General features: G+C 42.5%; 1 protein-coding gene across 16 annotated transcripts in view; it reads left to right on the top strand.

Annotated features, from left to right (window-relative positions):
- Positions 1 to 19,257, top strand: part of CCDC88A (coiled-coil domain containing 88A) — a 125,422-nt gene that overhangs the window by 103,030 nt on the left and 3,135 nt on the right. For 3 of the 16 annotated variants that reach the window (XM_038750952.1, XM_038750951.1, XM_038750950.1), the window contains exons 24-33: positions 8 to 100; positions 245 to 459; positions 5,214 to 5,297; positions 6,263 to 6,466; positions 7,027 to 7,098; positions 7,660 to 7,746; positions 8,087 to 8,167; positions 11,322 to 11,590; positions 12,690 to 13,161; positions 18,579 to 18,678. In XM_038750952.1, coding sequence (XP_038606880.1) covers positions 8 to 100; positions 245 to 459; positions 5,214 to 5,297; positions 6,263 to 6,466; positions 7,027 to 7,098; positions 7,660 to 7,746; positions 8,087 to 8,167; positions 11,322 to 11,590; positions 12,690 to 13,161; positions 18,579 to 18,643 — 1,642 coding nt within the window. In that variant the 3' untranslated portion in view covers positions 18,644 to 18,678. Of the gene's footprint in view, positions 1 to 7; positions 101 to 244; positions 460 to 5,213; positions 5,298 to 6,262; positions 6,467 to 7,026; positions 7,099 to 7,659; positions 7,747 to 8,086; positions 8,168 to 11,321; positions 11,591 to 12,689; positions 14,586 to 18,578; positions 18,679 to 19,257 lie in introns of those variants that run through there. The other 13 variants (XM_038750939.1, XM_038750947.1, XM_038750954.1 and 10 more) reach the window with 12 other exon arrangements.

Below are 19,257 nucleotides of genomic sequence, written 5' to 3'. Positions count from 1 at the left end.
TTCTTAGTGATAAGTTAAATGAACTCAGAAGGCAGAAGGAGAAATTGGAAGAAAAAATTATGGATCAGTATAAATTTTATGAGCCATCACCTCCTAGAAGGTATTGCTGAAAAACATTTTTGATAATGCATGGAAATATTGGCAAATTAACAGTTCCCACAAGTATGTTTTACTAAGAATTGTTTTGAAAAGCATTAAACCTAATACGCTTTCATTGGAATTTTATTATGTCGTTAACAAATAGAAGAGGCAACTGGATTACTCTAAAAATGAGGAAACTGATAAAGTCTAAGAAAGATGTTAATCGGGAACGTCTGAAGTCTTTAACGCTAACCCCTACCCGCTCTGAATCAAGTGAAGTATTTCTTCAGCTACCCCTTCAGGACAGCCAAGACAGTTCTTCAGTGGGTTCTAACTCTCTGGAAGATGGCCAAACCCTGGGGACCAAGAAGAGCAGCAGTGAGTGCTTGAGAAATGATTAGTTTGAGTTAGAAATGTAAATATCTTTTGGGCTTAGTCAAAACACAGTGCTTGTGAAAGTAAGAGAAATGGCCTGACTTTTCAGAGTGTCCAGTATAAGCTTAAATGCAAGAAAGTAGGATTGAGAAAGAAAACGTTCATGTTTCAGGTAATGACTTAAAAGATGGTTTTTCCTTTCTCTTCATTTGGTGTGTTTGTGGGTTTTTCTCCTCCACTCTCTCCTTCTCCTCTCTTTCTCTGTCCTTCTCTCACACACATACACACATACACTCACCCTATCACACTCACCCATCATTCAACTGCTGCTCACTGCCATCCAACCATCCCCTGGTGGGGTTTATGGTCTCTCAATTTCTTGTTCCTTTAAAATATTTCTAAATGATTAAATACCAAAGATTCTTCAGCACTTTGAATCATCATCAAAACCAAGTCAAAATCTCTGAATCATTATTAGGGAAGGAAGTAAATCTCTCCTGTAGCACCACAGAGATCTCCAGTCTTTTGACCCTCTCCCCAATTCTCTAAAGTCCTCATGTCCCATTTGGTCTCTATGCCCAAACTACCTTCTTTGAAAGCCCAAATCAACACCCTCAACATTGCCCTCCCCACTGAACTTAACTCCCTTGCTTCCCTGGCCCTCCTCCAGTCTCATATCCCTAGCCCACAACTTTGGATCACCTCCACAGAAAACTTCCTCTGCTCCTGTTCTCGAGCTCATCTCAATTTCATCTTCACCAGCTTTAATTCTGCCCTCTCCTTCGCCCGACAACAGTACTTCTTCATCCTTATTGACTCCCATGTTCATTGCCTGCATCTGCTGTTCCAGACTTTTAACTTCCTCCTTTAAACCCCCTCCCTCCTGCTCCCCCTCCTCGGAACCCCATTTCTTTCCCTTAATGACCTGGCCACTTAATAGATAAAATTGAAATCATCTGGCCCGATCCAAATCTCCCCTAGTCTTCTCCAGTCCCTCCCTCTTCTTGCCTCTCTTCAACTCTCCCTTCTTTCCTAGCAGTATCTAAAGAGGAGAACGTTCCACCTCCTCTCCAAATCTCCACGTTGCACCTCTGATTTCATCCTTTCACATCTTATCAAACCACCTGCCCCTTCCCTTCTTCCCTCCCTGACCACCATCTTCAGCCGTTCACTTTCCAGTAGCTCTTTTCCCACTGCTTTCAAACATGCTCATGCATCCCCTATCTTAAATAACTCCTCCCGTGCCATCTAGTTATCTCCCCATCTCCCTTCTTCCATGTCTCTCCAAATACTTGGAGCGAGTTGTCTACATCTGCTGCCTCCATCCTCTCTGATTCTCTCCTTGACCACCCTCTAATCTGGCTTCCACCCACTTCTGTCCATGAAAATTCCCTTCTCTAAGGTCACTAATGGCCTTTTTTCCGAATACAGTGGCCTCTACTCTATCTTAACACTCCTTGACTTCTCAGCTACCTTTGACCGTGTAGACCACCCCCTTCTCCCTGAAACATTATCCAGCCTTGGGTTCATTGACACTGTCCTGTTCCTGATTCTCCTCTTCTCTCTCTGACTTCTGCTTGTCAGTCCCTTTCACAGGCTTCCCCTCTGCTCCCACCCTCTGACAGTGAAAGTCCCTCAAGGCTCAGTTCTGGGTCCCCTTCTCCTTTCCATCTGCCCTCACTCTCCCACGGCCTTCAACTGCCATCTCTGTGCAGATGATTGCCCAATTTATATCAACAACCCTAACTTCTCCCCTTCTCTGCAGTCTCGCTTTTCCTCCTGCCTTCAGGACCTCTCTACCTAGGTGTCCCACAGAAACGTCAAACTTTACATATCTGAAAAAGAATTCATCTTCCCCCCAACACCCTGATGTCGCCTTGGCTTTCCCATTGCTGTCATCAGCACCACCATCCCTTGACTCATCTTGCTCATTCAACTCGCATATTTGATCTGTCACTAAATCCCGTCGGTTCTACCTGCACAACATTGCTAAAATCCTCCCTTTCCTCTCCAGCCAAACTGCTGCTATGCCGATCCAAGCACTCATCATAGCCCACCTTGATTACTGCATCGGCTTCCTTGCTGACCTCCGTGCTTCCTGTCTCTCCTCTCTCCGGTCCACACTTCACTCTGTTGTCTGGATCGTTTTTCCTCAAAAAAAATGCAGTCCCTGTCTCGCCACTCGTCAAGAACCTCCAATGTTTGCCCGTTCACCTCTGCATCAAACATAAATCCTTATTATTGGTTTTAAGGCACTCTGTCAGCTTACCCTCTCCTACCATAACACACTAATTCCCTACTACAGCCCAGCGGGCACACTTCACCCCTCCAATGCCAACTTATTCCTGTACCTCAGTATCACCCACTGTACTACCCACTCCTTGCCCATGGTTTCCCTCTGACCTACAGCTCCCTCCTCTTCCATATGTAACAGACTACCACTCTTCCCACCCTCAGAGCCTAATTAAATTGAGGCCTTCTCTGCTACTCTTTTCCTCAGCATCGCCTATTCACTTGGATTTGTACCCTTTAGGCACTTGTTATTCACCCCACACCACTTATGTATGTATCCATAATTTACTCATTTATGTTAATGTCTGTCTCCCCCTCTAGACCGTAAGCTCCTTGTGGCCAGCGACCATGTTCTACCAACTCTATTATATCATACTCTCCCAAATGCTTAGTACAGTGTTCTGCATACAGTAAGCGTTTAAATCCCATTGGTTGATCAACCGATGAAGTGGGGGGAAACAAATTTCTGCTAAACAAATATCCTGCTTAAACGAAGCAAGTAAGATCTCACTGTGATAGGGATCTCTTAAGAAATGTCAGGTTACACGGATGTGTAGGTACGGGTATGGTTGGATGAATGTGTGCTCGTCTAGGCCATGCTGTGACTCTTTAGAATCCCAGCTAGAATTGCCAAAACAGGACTCTAAAAAAAGTAATTTTCCTTGAAATTACTCAGGTTTGAGTATTAAAAGCAAACAAGGAAAGTTACTTCACAGTGGTATTCATTTATTGTCAGGGTTTCTTGGAAAATTGAATATCTTTAAGAATGGCCATGAGAAAGTTACTGAACATATTTCTTTTTTTATTGGTCCGTTATGAAGAAAGGTCTGTGAACCCAATTGTAAGACCCATATCTTTGGCAAAGAGTTGAAATGATTGTGCTTTTGCGATATCTCACACACACACGCACATGCACGCACGTGCACTTTTTTTAGCCAAGCAGTGTCCATTTTCCTATTGCTCTCAGTTCACTTGCTCTTAATCATCGAAAGCAGCTGTGTTTACTGAACTGCAAAAGAAGTAGGCCGATAAAAGCTTAGGAACATCATGGGAGAGGCTACTATCTACACCATCAGCAAGTCAGAAGCTGCCATACATCTACTGTTCTCTCGTCTGTGCACAACCCTCTTCAGTTCTAAGACCAAAGCAGCTGACTGTCTGTTGACGTGATTGTGGTAACCTTGAGAATGAGCCTGATTTTAAAAGTAAAACAAAGTCGCGGCACTGATTGAGTGGTAGAGTATTTGAAGAAAAATAACAGGTCCACAGGCTCTTACCTCCGCTTAGGTGTCTTATCTTTCCTTAAGTGGTAGGCAGATGGTTAGTTATTTTTGTGCTCTCCTGCTCCAGATTCTCCTGCGCTTGCTAATCCTGACACACATATGCCCGCCACAAAATTTTCTCGGGTCAGGCATGGCAAACTAATTTTAAAGCCACCGTCTCCCAGAGGTTTTTCTTTTTAATGCCTTTTGAATGAGTGAAATGAAATAGCACTCCCTTCTACTTGCTTGCCAATAGAATGCCACCTTTACCCTTCTCTCTTATCCCAGTTTCATATTATATTCAATCTTAATGCTAATACTGCAGTACTCAGAGCAATATTCTTTTAAGCCATGGCACTGAAATTACATTATATGCATGTTTATGCATATACACATATGGATGTGGGTCAGTTTCCATCAGACTGCCCCTTTTTTTACAGTCGTCCTCCTTTCCCACATCCATATTCTTGTAGAGACTATGGACTTGTTCCCCTCCGCCCCCAACAAGAGTTCTTTGCAAGTGATAGCAAGAATATTATCTAATTTGCCAGCACTAAAAATTCATGCACTGGCATTTAAACTGAGCTGGGAAATGAATTTCCAACTTCTCTGTGTAAACCTTTGGAAAATAGTGATTGCTTTTTGAATTTGGTCCTAAGGAATCCTTTAGTTTTAAATCTTTTGAAAAATCTTAGCACTGTTCTTAGGAAGTAAATAAGCTAAATGTTTATATCTACTTAAACGGTTTTTTTTTTAAATGAACCAGATTGAAAAGTTTTATACCTGGCAAGGTAAAAGGAAGTCAATGAAAAAGATTCTGAAACCATTTACTTGCTTATCAGTAACCCTGTATTCTTTTTCCTCTAAAAAATGTCCCCCTCTTTTTCCCAGAAAAAAAATTTCCCAGCATACATAATTCTGATCAGCTCTTTTTAGCAATGTAACTGTTCCAAATTTTCAAAATACGTGCTCCTCGCCATTGTCTTCAGTGCTGTTCCTAGTATATTAGCAGTTTCATGGTTCAGGTGTCATTTTTCATTTATCATTCAAGTATCTGAAAATAATAGGTTTTAGCATAGCTTACATACTGAAAGTCAAACATTTTCATTTCTGTCTTTAGTTTCAACATTTAACTTCCATCTGTTCTTCTCCTTTTTCTTTCATTTCCCTGTTTCTGTTTTTTCTCATGCTCTGACATTAAAGTGGTTGCACTGAAAAGACTGCCCTTTTTGAGGAACAGACCGAAGGATAAAGACAAAATGAAGGCCTGCTATCGTCGCTCCATGTGTAAGACTTTCTGACAGTTCAGCTTCTTTCAAATGGCAACACAGCTTCCATTACTAATTTTTTTTTCACTAACCTTTCCCTGGACTGCTCTTTTCTTCCTGTTTTCCAAGGTGCAGTCCTACTATAATACAAGGAGCTGGAGCAATATTCTTTTAAGCCATGGCACGGAAATTACATTATGTGCGTGTTTATGCATATACACATCCATGCGTGTGGGTCAGTATTTAGAACATGCGTGTTATGTGTATGTAAATTTCCAGTGCAATCTAAAGTTGGAAAAAAAAAAAAAAACCAGTATGCCACAAAGGAGTTTTCATAACTAATATGTAGTTTTCTAAAATTATCACTAATCCTTTGGTTCGAGGAGTTTATCTTTTGAAAGAATCCTTCAAGACTATATAGTGGCCTGCAACTCTTAAAAAAATGTTTTTTCTTTATTAACTTTCTTTTTCTGTCACAAAACTGAGATGGGTAATCGTAGAAAGGTATTGAATTTGTACTGCCCACGGTATCTTTTCTTTCAAGACTTTCCTTTCTGAATTTACCGTTTATTTGGTATACCGTTGCTGTAGTAGTCCTTCAGTAAGCTGCACTCACCAAGGATCCCGCCCGTTGGCCATCTTCTCTTTGATCATTCCATTTTGTCATAGCAAAGCAGCACACCAAAGCTAATAACCGACGTTACATACCATTGCAACAAAAGCATGGCAGTTGGACCTAATAAAGCCCTCCGTTACAGGGGAGTGACGAAGCAACATGTGACCTAAAAGCAGTATTTGGCCTTTACCCTCGTCATTCCTTCAGCTGAACGCATGTCGTGATGCAGACGATCTGGTGTGGTAGCTTTGGATATAAAATAGCTCTGGGGCTCAGATGACTATCAGGCATTTTATAGAACAAAATAGGAATGAGAATGCGGATCGATTTGAACCATGCTGATTCATTTGCTTTCATTTGCATCCCAGCCATGAATGACCTGGTGCAGTCCATGGTCCTAGCAGGAGGACAATGGACAGGTAGTACTGAGAATTTGGAGGTTCCAGATGATATTTCTACGGGTAAAAGGAGAAAAGAGTTGGGAGCTATGGCCTTCTCGACTACAGCAATCAACTTTGCAACCGTCAACTCTTCTACGGGATTCAGATCCAAGCAGTTGGTTAATAATAAAGGTATAGGCAGTCTGCTGTTTGCACTGTGGGTGTGATTATGTTGACAGCCATTTGTGTGACTCCATTTTTTCTATGGCACAAAGCAATCTAAACTAAGTAAGGAGTCCCCGTCTTTATAGAAAAGTTTGAAATGTTGAACCAACTTGTAAATTGGACAGAAAACATTCACAGTTTTCTCAATATTGAAAGCCGTTAGGGTAGGGCATAGGAAGGGAAAAGGTGATCTGCAGAAGAAACAAGAAATGACTACCCTAAACCAGAAGAGCCACTGGGCTCACTGTCTGATTGTTCGGGGTGTCTCTGATGCCGATTATCTTCTTCCATGGACACACACCCATTGGGCTGTGCCATTTCTATCTGTAGGCCCATCTTCTCTTGCTTTCATTTTTTTTTAACTTATTGCCATTGTAAAATACTCCGAGGTGTGCTCCACAGGCAGATGACCCAAGTGAACGGCTACTAGTTGGAAAAAATATTTCAGTGTGGCTTGTAGGTGAAAATGATACGGCGCATTGTTGTTTCAAAATTGTTTACACCCCTGTTTACTATTTTATGTATAGATGCTACATCATTCGAAGATGTAAGCCCACAAGGTATTAGTGACGATTCTAGTACAGGATCCAGAGTTCATGGTAAGATGTGATTTGCACCGTATTTTCTGGAAACAGTGTGGCCACGCTAGGAATTTAGCATCAAGTTGCTGATGATCGTTTGCAAGGCTGCATGAACATCGTGATGTGCGTCTTTCTTATCTGCAACACATTATTTCTCCCAACCTAATACTTTCCTTTGTCTGCTCCTTTGTCTTGCTTCATCTAAATGCTTGCAAATGCTTTCCAAATCAAGGTCATTTATGGAGCGTGCTGAACAAGAACCAAAACATTTTCTTCATTTTCTGTGATTGAATGAAATTATGAAAGAGAAGTGTTAACTGCTATTAAAGAGAAATTAATGTTCCAAAGTCACTAAAAATCCCAAAGCAAGTGAGGTACAAAACCCTAAATTGTTATAATTGTTGCTAATTATAAAATACCGTCGTTAAAAATTTTTAATCAAGAAAAGATACCTTCTACAAATTGAACAGTTAGCAATTAGTGGGTTCTATTTTAAAGGAGGGTTTATGTAAAAGCAGGATTGAAATCAGATAGTCTAGGATCATATTAACTGTGCGATTTTCTCCTTGTATTGGATAGGAGTCCAGGAAAGTAACTGTGTAGAGGTTTTTGCTCCCTCCATCCGTGGCGTCTCTACAATGTGCAGGGTTCCTTGTCAGATCTGTTGTAAGTGACCTTATCTCCAGCGTTTTCCTGCATGCCATGCCATTTACTAGAATCACCCTGATGTTCCGCTAACAGCCATTTTCACTTCAGAATGCACCTTTCCCCTCTCCCCTTTCTTTTGTACTTGTGGTTTTTGAAATGCTGTCTTCTGAAATGTCCCCTTGAACTGTCCAGAAAAGACTTGGCCTGTCTGATCGGCTGACCCGGGGCATGCCCAGCCTGTGAAAAATAAATACGTGATTGCCACCTCAGAGTATTTTGGGATTAGAGTATAGTCATACCGTGCCATCTGCTTGAAGTTTTGTTTATCTTGATGTCTCCTGATTTTTTTTTCATTTAGCTTCCAGACCAGCCAGCCTTGATAGTGGCAGAACATCCACTAGCAATAGCAATAATAATGCCTCCCTTCATGAAGTCAAAGGTATGCTGGAGGAAATACATTGATCTGATCCGTTTCCATAATTTGGGCGCAGGGCATTGTTTCATTGTGAAGAGACACAGTCTGGGTTATCAATGGGGTGGGGGGAAATAACTCCCATACACATTTTTTACCTGTTGCAACTTTCCTGTTCTAAGTTAGCTCGGTATAGATAGACACTTCAGTTCATCTTTGCAAATGTCAAAATGGGAGCATTTGGAGTTTTACGACTGTTTTTTTTTAATACCTTTATCAGGACTGCAATTTTTTTTTAATTTTCTCAGATGTTTTTTGACATTAAGTAGGCTGTCCTTAGCTTTTCTCACACTGCATGTGCTTTTTTGTGTGTAGTAAAATATCATTACAGAAAGCATGGAAGATAACCAAAAGAGTTCCTTAAAGGTAGTGTAAGTAACTGAATTAGCTAGTTCACAGTACTTCATTGTGAACACTCTAAGGATTGCAGTGAGATGACCCATTAAATAAATTCAGCAATATTCCTGTGAATAAATAACTGGTTTAAATTTGTTTAAATGGGAGCATTTGGAGTTTTATGACTGTTTTTTTAAATATCTTTATCAAGACTGCAATTTTTTTTAATTTTCTCAGATGTTTTTTGACATTTAAGTAGGCTGTCCTTAGCTTTTCTCATACTGCATGTGCTTTTTTGTGTATAGTAAAATATCATTACAGAAAGCATGGAAGATAACCAAAAGAGTTCCTTAAAGGTAGTGTAAGTAACTGAATTAGCTAGTTAACAGTACTTCATTGTGAACACTCTAAGGATTGCAGTGAGATGACCCATTAAATAAATTCATCAATATTCCTGTGAATAAATAACTGGTTTAAATTTGTTTAAATCAATATATATACACACAAAAGTGTATTTTAGGATTTTGTGTAAGTTGTGTTATTCTAGAGTGAGATTTTACTTAACCTGCTGGAAAACTTGAATGCTCAGTGCACTGTGGAGCACCGTCTGTTTATATACTCTAGAGTGAAAGATTTCGTCAATTGCTAAGATCTCAAAATAGAATGCTTAGTATACTAAATAGATAGTCTTAATTTGTAGTTGTCCAATATCTAAAAAGTATTTTGTGACTTAGTGGAAAATGAGAAAGTCAGACAAAGAGGTTTTCACATTTTTTTCCTGTTTTGGGAACACATTTCATACTAATGGCTGACCAAAGTCACCCTCAATTGGATAAATAAAGAATAGCAAAAGGAAAATACATTCTAGTCTTTCCCCTTTTAAAGTTTGCATGGTAAGGTGCTCTATAAGGAACCATATTTTTCCAGCGTCTAAATTGCATTCTAGTTTGGAGTTTAATTCTTGAATCAAATGGAGGACTGCAGTAGCTCGTGGAACTATTAGAGTAGCCTCCAGCAGCGCTTAACTTGCTCCCTAGTTTTGACTTGGGGAATTTGTAACTCAAAAATAGTTAACAACAGGAGTTCAAGAGCTTGTCTAAACCTGAATTAAATTATTAGTATTAGGGTGTAGTTGTACATCTAAGAATGTTTACCTCTGAAAGTAAAATGCAGATCAGAAAGTTGTCAAGATTGTCTCTTTTAATTAAAGCCAAGCAGGTCATTCTTCAAATAACGAACTAAGATATCACTTAGATGTAGACACGTAGAATAGATTGGTTCTGTGTAAACTATCCCATTACTGTTTTTTTAAATAGGATTTATTAAGTGCTTACTGCGTGCAAAGCACTGTTCTGAGCGCTCCCATCTCTGCCACTTTTTTTTTAATGGCATTTATTAAGCGCTTACTATGTGCAGAGCACTGTTCTAAGTGCGGGGGAATTTACAAGGTGATCAGGTTGTCCCACGTGGGGCTCACAGTCTTCATCCCCATTTTACAGATGGGGGAACTGAGGCCCAGAGAAGTGAAGTGACTTGCCCAAAGTCACACAGCTGACAAGTGGTGGAGCCGGGATTTGAACCCATGACCTCTGACTCCAAAGCCCGTGCTTTTTCCACTGAGCCAAGCTGCTTCTCTAAGCAGACAGACACTTGTCTGCTGTGTGACCTTGGGCAAGTCACTTAACGTCTCTGTGCCCCAGTTACCTCATCTGTAAAATGGGGATTAAGATAATGAGCCCTGTGCGAGACAGGGGCTGCGTCTACCTGATTATCTTGTACCTACCGTAGCGCTTATTGCAGAGCCTGGCACGGAGTAAGTACTTATTAAATACCCCTTACAAAAAATGACCAAAAAGGATTTTCATACATAAGCCAGATCCTGATGTTGCATCCTCTGGGGAAGGCTTATGGCCAGTGGCACCTCCCGCCACCTCTCCCCATGAATGTGTCCCCGGGCATTGCTTTTTTTGGAACTCTCACTCTGTCATCCCTAATAGAAGGGGCAGGATCTTCTTCCTTTCATTCCTTCAGTCATATTTATTGAGCACTTACTGATCTGCTCACACTGACTCAGGGGGCCTTCCTTGGTTTCTTCTCATGCACCATGATGGCGGGGGAGAGAGAGAGGGCTTTTTTTGTATTTGCCTAAAAGGGGTATGGCTTGTAGTAGCAACAGTCACGATACCCTCGGGGTAGCTTTGACAACCTCCAGGACTGCAATAGTCAAAGCGGAAACTGTGTTTTTTGAACCGGTCATAGGACCAGATGAAGGATTTGGCTTTCTCCCCCAACTCCCTAGTGAAGTGTTTTATTGACTCTAACCACCAATAACCGAGAAGCAGCATGGCCTAGCGGGTAGAGCGCAAGACTGGGAAGACTTGTCTGCTGTGTGACCTTGGGCAAGTCGCTTTGCTTCTCTGTGCCTCAGTTCCCTCCTCTATAAAATGGGGATTGACAGATAGCCTCATGGACTGTGTCCAACCTGATCAGCTTGTATCTACCCCAGTGCTTTAGTACAGTGCCTGGCATTCATTCATTCATTCATTCATTCATTCAATCGTATTTATTGAGCGCTTACTGTGTGCAGAGCACTGCACTAAGCGCTCGGCATGTAGTAAGCACTTTACAGATGCCTTTAAAAAAAGTCACGTGGCAACTTAACACAGCCTCAACTGCCGTCTTGCAGTCAGACGGAAGGTAAGTGTAGCTAAGGGCGTATCGGTGGTCCAGGCGCTAGTGTTTTGATTTTCCGTAACGAAACCCTTAACGCCGTTTGCTCCCAAAGCAGGTGCCGTCACTAACCAAAGCAGGCCACAGAGCCACAGCAGTGGAGAGTTTAGCCTGCTTCCCGACCACGACGCCTGGTCCAGCAGCAGCAGCAGTCCAATCCAGTACTTGAAAAGGCACACTCGCTCCAGCCCCGGGCTCCAGCACAAAATGCCGGAAACCCCGGACAGCCAAGGCTACCACAGGATCAAAACCGGCTCCCCCGGGAGTGAGGTTGTCACTCTACAGCAGTTTTTAGAAGAGAGCAACAAGCTTACCTCAGTACAGGTTAGTTCAGAGAAACTTCCGATGGCGCTTTCCACTGGGGCCGTGAAACCCCCCCCCCCCCGGCGTCGTAGTTCACTTAGAAACGTTTCTGGGTGGCGGCTGTCCTAGTAATTAGCACGGCAGCGGGAGTCCCTAATTGTCGGTAGAAGCGCCCAAACCGTCATATCCAGCGGGGTCCAACTGCTAAAGTCTTAGTAGCGGTTCAGAGTTTTGTACCTTTTTGGAAATGGAACCCTAAAGAGAAGCGACAGTTGAGTCCCTGCTTTTTTCAAGCCACGGCTCAGCTCAGTTGTGTTGCCAAACTCCACCATCTCCCTGGCCCCCTGATAATTCACTTCGAAGGTCACCTGCTGTAGTTGGCAAAGGAGAAGGAGGTATAAGACTCCCTTCTTTGGAAAGTACAATTGGAAATTACTCACTGAATAAATTTTTGCCAAGAACAGATGGGAAAGAGGAAAGGTATTTGGGCACGTATTCGTGGTTTTACTGCGTTTTGGCCTGAACCTTGTTACGGAAATTAGGGAACACTCATCCAACACTGAGAGCCTGTTCGGATACAAAGGCAGTGTTGGAAGAAGCAGTTGTGCACAGTTATGCGGCATTGGAACAAGTAGGTATGTGTTTGTATCTACCCCAGCGCTTGGCACAGTGCTTGGCATGGAGTAAGCATCTAGTAAATGACCATAGCTAATTACCGTAATGCAGACTTTTCTTAATGTGAGGTTTGGCAAGAGCACAGCGCAGTCAGTAAGCTCGTTGTGGATAGGGAATGTGTCTATTTATTGTTGTATCGTACTCTCCCAAGTGCTTAGTGCAGTTTAAAGCAATTGATACGAGTGAATGAGTGAATTCAGTCAGCTTAATTGAAATTTAAACTTCATGATCAGTTTGGCCAAGGAAATAGAATTTCAGGAACTTACCTTATTTCTGTTAAAGGGTAACTTAACAGAGTTTTCTTTTTGTAAATGTAGGACTTTTTTTTACAAGAATGTTACATTTCATACACATGTATTCTGAAATATTAAGAAAGTAATTCCCAGTATATGAAAAAAGAACAGAGCGACCTACTTCATCTGTTTATTTGATTCCTCTGTTGCAGATCAAATCATCAAGCCAAGAGAATCTTTTAGATGAAGTAATGAAAAGCTTGTCTGTCTCCCCTGACTTTATGGGAAGAGAAAAGACAGTGAAACAATCAGCCGTCGGCTGTGGTATTTCCAGGTCAGTAAGTGTGAGATGCACAACTGATTTCTCCGACGGAAAGCCAACAAAGCCGGAACAGTTTGTGTTGCCAAACCCTCGAAAGACTGAAGACTCCCACTTCAGCAGCTCTTCCGGAAAGTCTGGCCCTCAGACAAAGGTCAAGTTAGTAAAAGAAACTTCCCTGTCGCGACAATCAAAAGATCATAACCCTTACGCTACGTTACCTCGGGCGAGCAGTGTGATATCCACCGCCGAAGGAACTACGCGGAGAACGAGCATTCATGATTTTTTGTCCAAGGATAGTAGACAGCCCGTGTCGATCGATCCGTCGCCTTCCGCTACCGATATCACCTTCTCCTCGACACCTAGTGAGTACTGTCTGCACCAAAAGTCCCCTCATTTGCTTCCCCGGCCAAAATTCACCGTAGAACCCAGTTCAGAAAATTATATAGCCACGACTGGGGAGCCAGCCCGTGCGGGATGTCTTTCGACCCAGTTTAAGGATTCAAGAACTGAAAGGTCAAATCGGGTTGGCAAACCTTCCTCCGCCTTTAACGTGGAAGTGCCAGCCAACGGCAGGGCAGCGTCGTTTACCGTGATGCACGTATCGCAGCCGTTCTTGTCCCTGAACACCGAATTAGTTAGTAACATAAGCGGGTTACCCCCAAGGCCAGCCTCCAAAGTCACCGAACAGGCGTTTGTCTCCTCAGTCGAAGCTGACGATGAGCAGGCCTCTGAGGATCCTGATAAGCCTGATAACACTAGCTCCCGGTCTTCTTTAAATAGCAGTGAATTTACCACTCCTTCGGGGGTAAATTCTGGCGAGCCCCAATCCCCGTTACTGGTCTCCGAGGATAACCAAACTGTTTGGTACGAGTATGGTTGTGTGTAATAGAAAACATGTAGTGTTCAAGCTGCGTCATCGTAAGCGGAATAGGTTCCCTCCGTATTGTCTGAAAATAAGCCTTGTTCGTGGTGCTAGGTTGACGGTTCTTTTAGTTTTGAATGGTGGTCATAGTGTTTCGCTGTGTATTATAGCATGTGTATGAATGTAAAATTGTAACCACGCCAAAGCTTGCATGAAGTATTAATTGCACTGTATATTTTCTGCATGCCTTTAAAAGCCTTAACAGTACCAGCCAATGTTCCGTATTTTTCTCATCAGATAAAAAATATCTTTTGTTACCTTACCAAGTGCATGCCAAGACATTTGCATGCTCTTTTTACCAGAAAGGCACAGCCCAGGTAATTTTAGTAAGTAAGCAAACAAAAATTCAGGAGCTTCTAAATTATTTTTACTCTTGCTTCTCCAGAAGGCACATTTTCCCCCCTCCTCTTAAAGTACGTCTTGCACATGTCTAGTACCAGTGAGGAAAGACATGTAACGATGTCAGCCTTTTGCCACTTATTTACACAGTGTACCCTCTTTTCCTTTTTGCTTTTTGAACCAATTAGGATTAATAATTCGGTAACTCTAGTTCACAATACCAATATGGATAAATTTCCATATTGATCAAACACTCTTCAAATTTTAAAAAGTGTCATCCTAATGAACACTAATGGTATCTTTAGAAAAGTTCCATTAAAATGAAATGTAACTTTTACAGAGAGCCCCTTCCTTAAGCCTTCTCTATTTTCTGTGCTTTCTGTTCTTGTGTCTAATGGGTAGAAGTACTCAAGTGCTTATTTTTTTTTAGGTGAATTGCTCCTGAAGCCAGGTAACTCAGTAGTCTGCCCAGAATTTTTTTTTGGTGTGTAACGCGGATAATAATAAAATACAGAATGGACTCCTCATGGCAAATCTCCTTATTTTGACCAGTCAGGGACATACGTGAAGAAAATGGGCAGTGATTATTATCTCTTTAGATTTTAGGTCAGTCATAAGCCATTAGAAGATCGGGATTGATATAATTTCCCTAGTGAAAATTTTCAGTTGAGAAAATATCTGATCTTGCCCAGACTTTAAAATTTTAAAGATGAAATACTTGTGTTCATTTTTGTTATTGCCTCAAACTCAAATTTGGTGATAAACATTTAGAGTTTACATGTTTAGGCTACATGAACCAGGAAACAGATAGAGAAGCAGCGTGGCTCGGTGGAAAGAGCACGGGCTTTGGAGTCAGAGGTCATGGGTTCGAATCCCAGCTCCACCACAAGTCTGCTGTGGGACCTTGGGCAAGTCACTTAACTTCTCTGAGCCTCAGTTACCTCATCTGTAAAAATGGGGATTAAGGCTGTGAGCCCCACGTGGGACAACTTGATCACATTGTATCCCCCTCCCAGCGCTTAGAACGGTGCTTTGCACATAGTAAGCGCTTAACAAATGCCATTATTATTATTATTATTATTATTATTATTATTATTATGTCTGAACAGGTGGCAGCACTTCCTTTTAGCCAAAAGGCTCTGAGGAGACTGTCCCCAACTCAAAGGAGCAGAGCTACCAAACCGAGCACTCTCCAGCTTCCTATTGCCCGTGCCTTCGCCTTGGCAGCGACGATGCCGGCGTCCCTCTGTGACCTTGTAAAGTTGTCCGGGCCTCCTGGCGACCTGGCACAGACCCAGGAGATCACTGGGTCTGGATTAAGCGCTTAGTACAGTGCTCTGCACACAGTAAGCGCTCAACAAATACGACTGATGATGATCACTGGGCGGCAACGGAGGAAGACGGGAAGCAGGACAGACAGCACGGCTCTTTGGGTGTCTGGGAAGCACCTCGGCCCCAGAAGCAAGCCTGAAGGGGCCCCAATCAATCAACTAATCAATCAGTCATATTTATTGAGCACTTACTGTGTGCAGAGCACTGTACTGAGTGCTTGGGACGGTACAATATGAGGCACAGTCCCTGCCCAAAATGAGCTTACAGTCTAGAGGCCCCAGGGGAAGCTCTGAGAAACCAAAGAAGCATGTCTGGAAGGGCCCCAGCCACAGCATTGGTGTGGGCTGGTGGACAGTGCCCAAGTGTCTGGGAATAATAATGATGGTATCTGTTAAGAGCTTACTGTGTGATGATAATGATGATAGCATTTATTAAGCGCTTACTCTGTGCAAAGCGCTGTTCTAAGCGCTGGGGAGGTTAAAAGGTGATCAGGGTGTCCCTCGGGGGGCTCACAGTCTTAATCCCCATTTTACAGGTGAGGTATTTGAGGCGCAGAGCCAGGCACTGTCCTAAGCACTAGAACGCACAGAACCTTAAAATTTCCAAGGCACCTAAATTTCCCTCCCGAGGGAACGTGGGGGACTTGGGAATATACAGCAAAGACACGAACATTCCTAATCACTGCCCCTTACCTGTGCCACCGTCACAGACAGCGGGCAAAGCAGTGCCAGACCTCAGGCCTCCCATAAATGGATCCCAGTTTGGGGCTCAGGACCTCCCAGAAAGAGCAGTTCGTCCTATGGATCTGAGTCCAGATTTATCGGTTCATTTGAATCATCTGACGGGTGATAAATCCGGACTCAGATTTGAGATGGAGGCAATAACAAAATGAACACAAGCATTTCATCTTTAAAATTTCAAAGTTTGGGCAAGATCAGATATTTTCTCAACTGAAAAATATCAGTTGGAAATGTGCTGTGTTCAAGCACAGATGGGACTAAAAATCAACTTTACATTTGTCCCCCTGCTAGTTAAAAAAAAAAAAACCCCAAAAACGCCCATTTTGTTGTAGTTTTCACTGTTTAGTGGTGGTCTTTGCCGTACATTCACAAAGGTTTTGGGTTCATTCATTCAGTCGTATTTATTAGCTATGATTAATTGCTAAGATAAAAATGGAAGCTGAAATATACCGGGTTTAATTGAGAACGTGCATTCTGAATAATTCCACATGGCACTTCTAGCTAATTTACCCATCGACAGTTTCAGCAGTAAGGAAACAAATATTTCCATATAAAGAGCTTAGGATGGTGTATTTTGTTCAGCTGCATTTACCAGTCTAAATTGTTACAAGCACTTGGTAATGCTTTGTAATGCAGAGGAAATTGTGCCACGTCCTCCTTTGGAAAATTTAATGAAATCTTGAATAGAAACCTCACTTTCAGCCTTTTGTAATCTGATCTTAAAACTATTTTACATTTTCTGGAGAGCCTCTGTTGCTTTGGAGATTAAAGCATCTAGGTCACCTTCACCTAAATGGTTGGCGATTTATATGTGGAAGTAGACCCGCCGTGTGTGTGATTGCGTGTTAGGAAGAAAAAGCGTGTCTACTGCATGTGTGTTTGAAAGATGTACATGTGTCGCGAAAAAAGGCATTCTTTCGTGGTGTAGCTCCTCCGCGCTCATGACTTTCCATTTAAAGCCCTGCGAGGGCCATTATGGAGGGGCTCCGGAGAGGCACGGGCCCGGACCTGTGTGGAGGTGGCTTTGCCCTGCATGTGTGATGTGCATGCACATTTGTGTCCTTGTGGGTTGCACGGACTCCTCGTGGCTGTCGCAAGTGCCTAGGGGCTCCAGATGTTGGATCATTGATTGCGCAGGTTGCCACCCTTGGCCGGCCGGGGTCCGTTCATTCATTCATTCATTCATTCATTCATATTTATTGAGCGCTTACTGTGTGCAGAGCACTGGGTTGCCCCCGGCCTCAGGAGGCAGAGCTCTGTGCAACCAACCAACCTGTAAGTTGACCGAACCCAAGTTTCTGGGGTTCGGTCAGGCAAATACCATCATCATCATCATCAATCGTATTTATTGAGCGCTTACTGTGTGCAGAGCACTGTACTAAGCGCTTGGGAAGTACAAATTGGCAACATAGAGAGACAGTCCCTACCCAACATTGGGCTCACAGTCTAAAAGCAAGCTGAATTCAACTGGGCTCATGTAGCCTCTCTTTCTTCTCCTTCCTTCTACTCAGCCTCCTCCTCCTCCTCTTCACCTTCTCCCCGGCCTACCCCTCTGCCTTTTCTTCCTCACCTTCTTCCTCCTCCTCCTCTCCTTTCTATTGCTGCCTGCATAAGAGAGAAAGCCGGCCAAATGCAGCTTTAAATGTTCTTCCTTTGTTTGGGTTTGATCTCCCGGCTCTTTGTGCCAAAACAAAGGAAACATTCAAAACTCCATATTATCTCCCCCTTAGTGTGTCTGCCGCGGCCACACAGCCTCAGCCATCGCACTAAGCGGTCTGGTCCCCTAGCAGACATTGAAATGAGGCACGTCCTCGACTATGTGATTAATTTTTTATTTAGAATTTTTAAAATCTGGAGTCTTGAGAGGGCTGCTGCTAGAAATTTTTATGTTTTGAGCCTGGGCCCTGAAAATCTCTCTACCTTCCAAGCTCAGGTGGCAAAACACTACACCTCTTTGTGCAACCTTGTGTTGAGTCTTGTGCAACAGTGTAAACATTAAGGGAAATATGGAGTCCCTGCATCAAGGCAACTTTTAGTCAAAAACAGGTCTGCCTGAAGTCTGGCATTTAGTAGTGGCGAAAACGTTGCATTTTGCATGTTTCATCTGTTGCACGTGAGAATTTTTTTTTTTTGCTCTGCCAAACAGTGTAACTGTTTATGTTCACCTATCAGAAGGTACTAAGAAACAAAGTAGAATGCGTAATTACCCTTTTTTGTTTGTTCATTTGGGAAGAGTCGTTGATAGTGTCTATTAAACTGAAAGATGACAGCACAGTTAATGAGACAAACGTCAGGTTAATAACACGTCCCCAGGCAGGCCTAGTGACTTCCTTTCCCTTACCGGGATTAGTGAGATCTCCTTAACCACCTAGTTTACCCCCCCCTAAATTGTAATGTGCTTTCGTCTTGGGTTAATTAAATAACATGAAATACTTTTCTCCTGCAGATGTGGAAGCTATCCAAGAAAGCAGAAATTCAAAAAGCAGGTCTAGGGAGCAGCAAAGCTCCTAATTCTTTATCCCACTACATGAGATGTGGGCCAAGTGGTGAGTTTCCTGCCCAAAATGTAAATGAGACTAGTCTCATTTACAAAAAAACTAACAGCATCGAGAATTCAAACAAGTGCACATTGCATTAACAGATGTAAATATTGCTTGCTTAATTGGCTTTCTGTTCCGCTTTACTGGTAAAGCCCGATGCGGTTGCTCTACTTAGCTTAGCCTGCCTGGGCAGGGAACTTCAAACTTTTGAAAAGGGGAATTTTGTACCCTTAGCTGATTTAATTTTGCTTTTCCATAATTTGCAAGGCTTTTTTCGTCCTAAAATGTATATTTTTAAAGCTACCCAGCTTCTGCGCATTTGTCTAAAAAAGTATGACAGAAATGCAAGCTTTTTAATAAGAGGACAGAATGTCTTTGGAAGCAAAATCTGATCATGCTGGAAATTGGTGGTTTAGAGGGAGATCTTTTTGAGTCACTCTCTTACAGGAAAAGTATTTGTCTCTGGCATTTTACCCCTCCTTTCTGACTCTGAAAATATTTCTGGTGCATGCTGTTAGTTCGTCTTTAGTAATTACTCAAAGTTTATGTATCTCTTGCATCTTCCAGCTTTTTCTCATGTTTCTT

The sequence above is a fragment of the Tachyglossus aculeatus genome, chromosome 9 (genome assembly GCF_015852505.1).
Source record: "Tachyglossus aculeatus isolate mTacAcu1 chromosome 9, mTacAcu1.pri, whole genome shotgun sequence".
In the NCBI taxonomy this organism is placed as follows: Eukaryota; Metazoa; Chordata; class Mammalia; order Monotremata; family Tachyglossidae; genus Tachyglossus; species Tachyglossus aculeatus.
The sequence above is the reverse complement of the archived record's forward strand: the minus strand, read 5'-3'. Positions and strand labels throughout refer to the sequence as shown.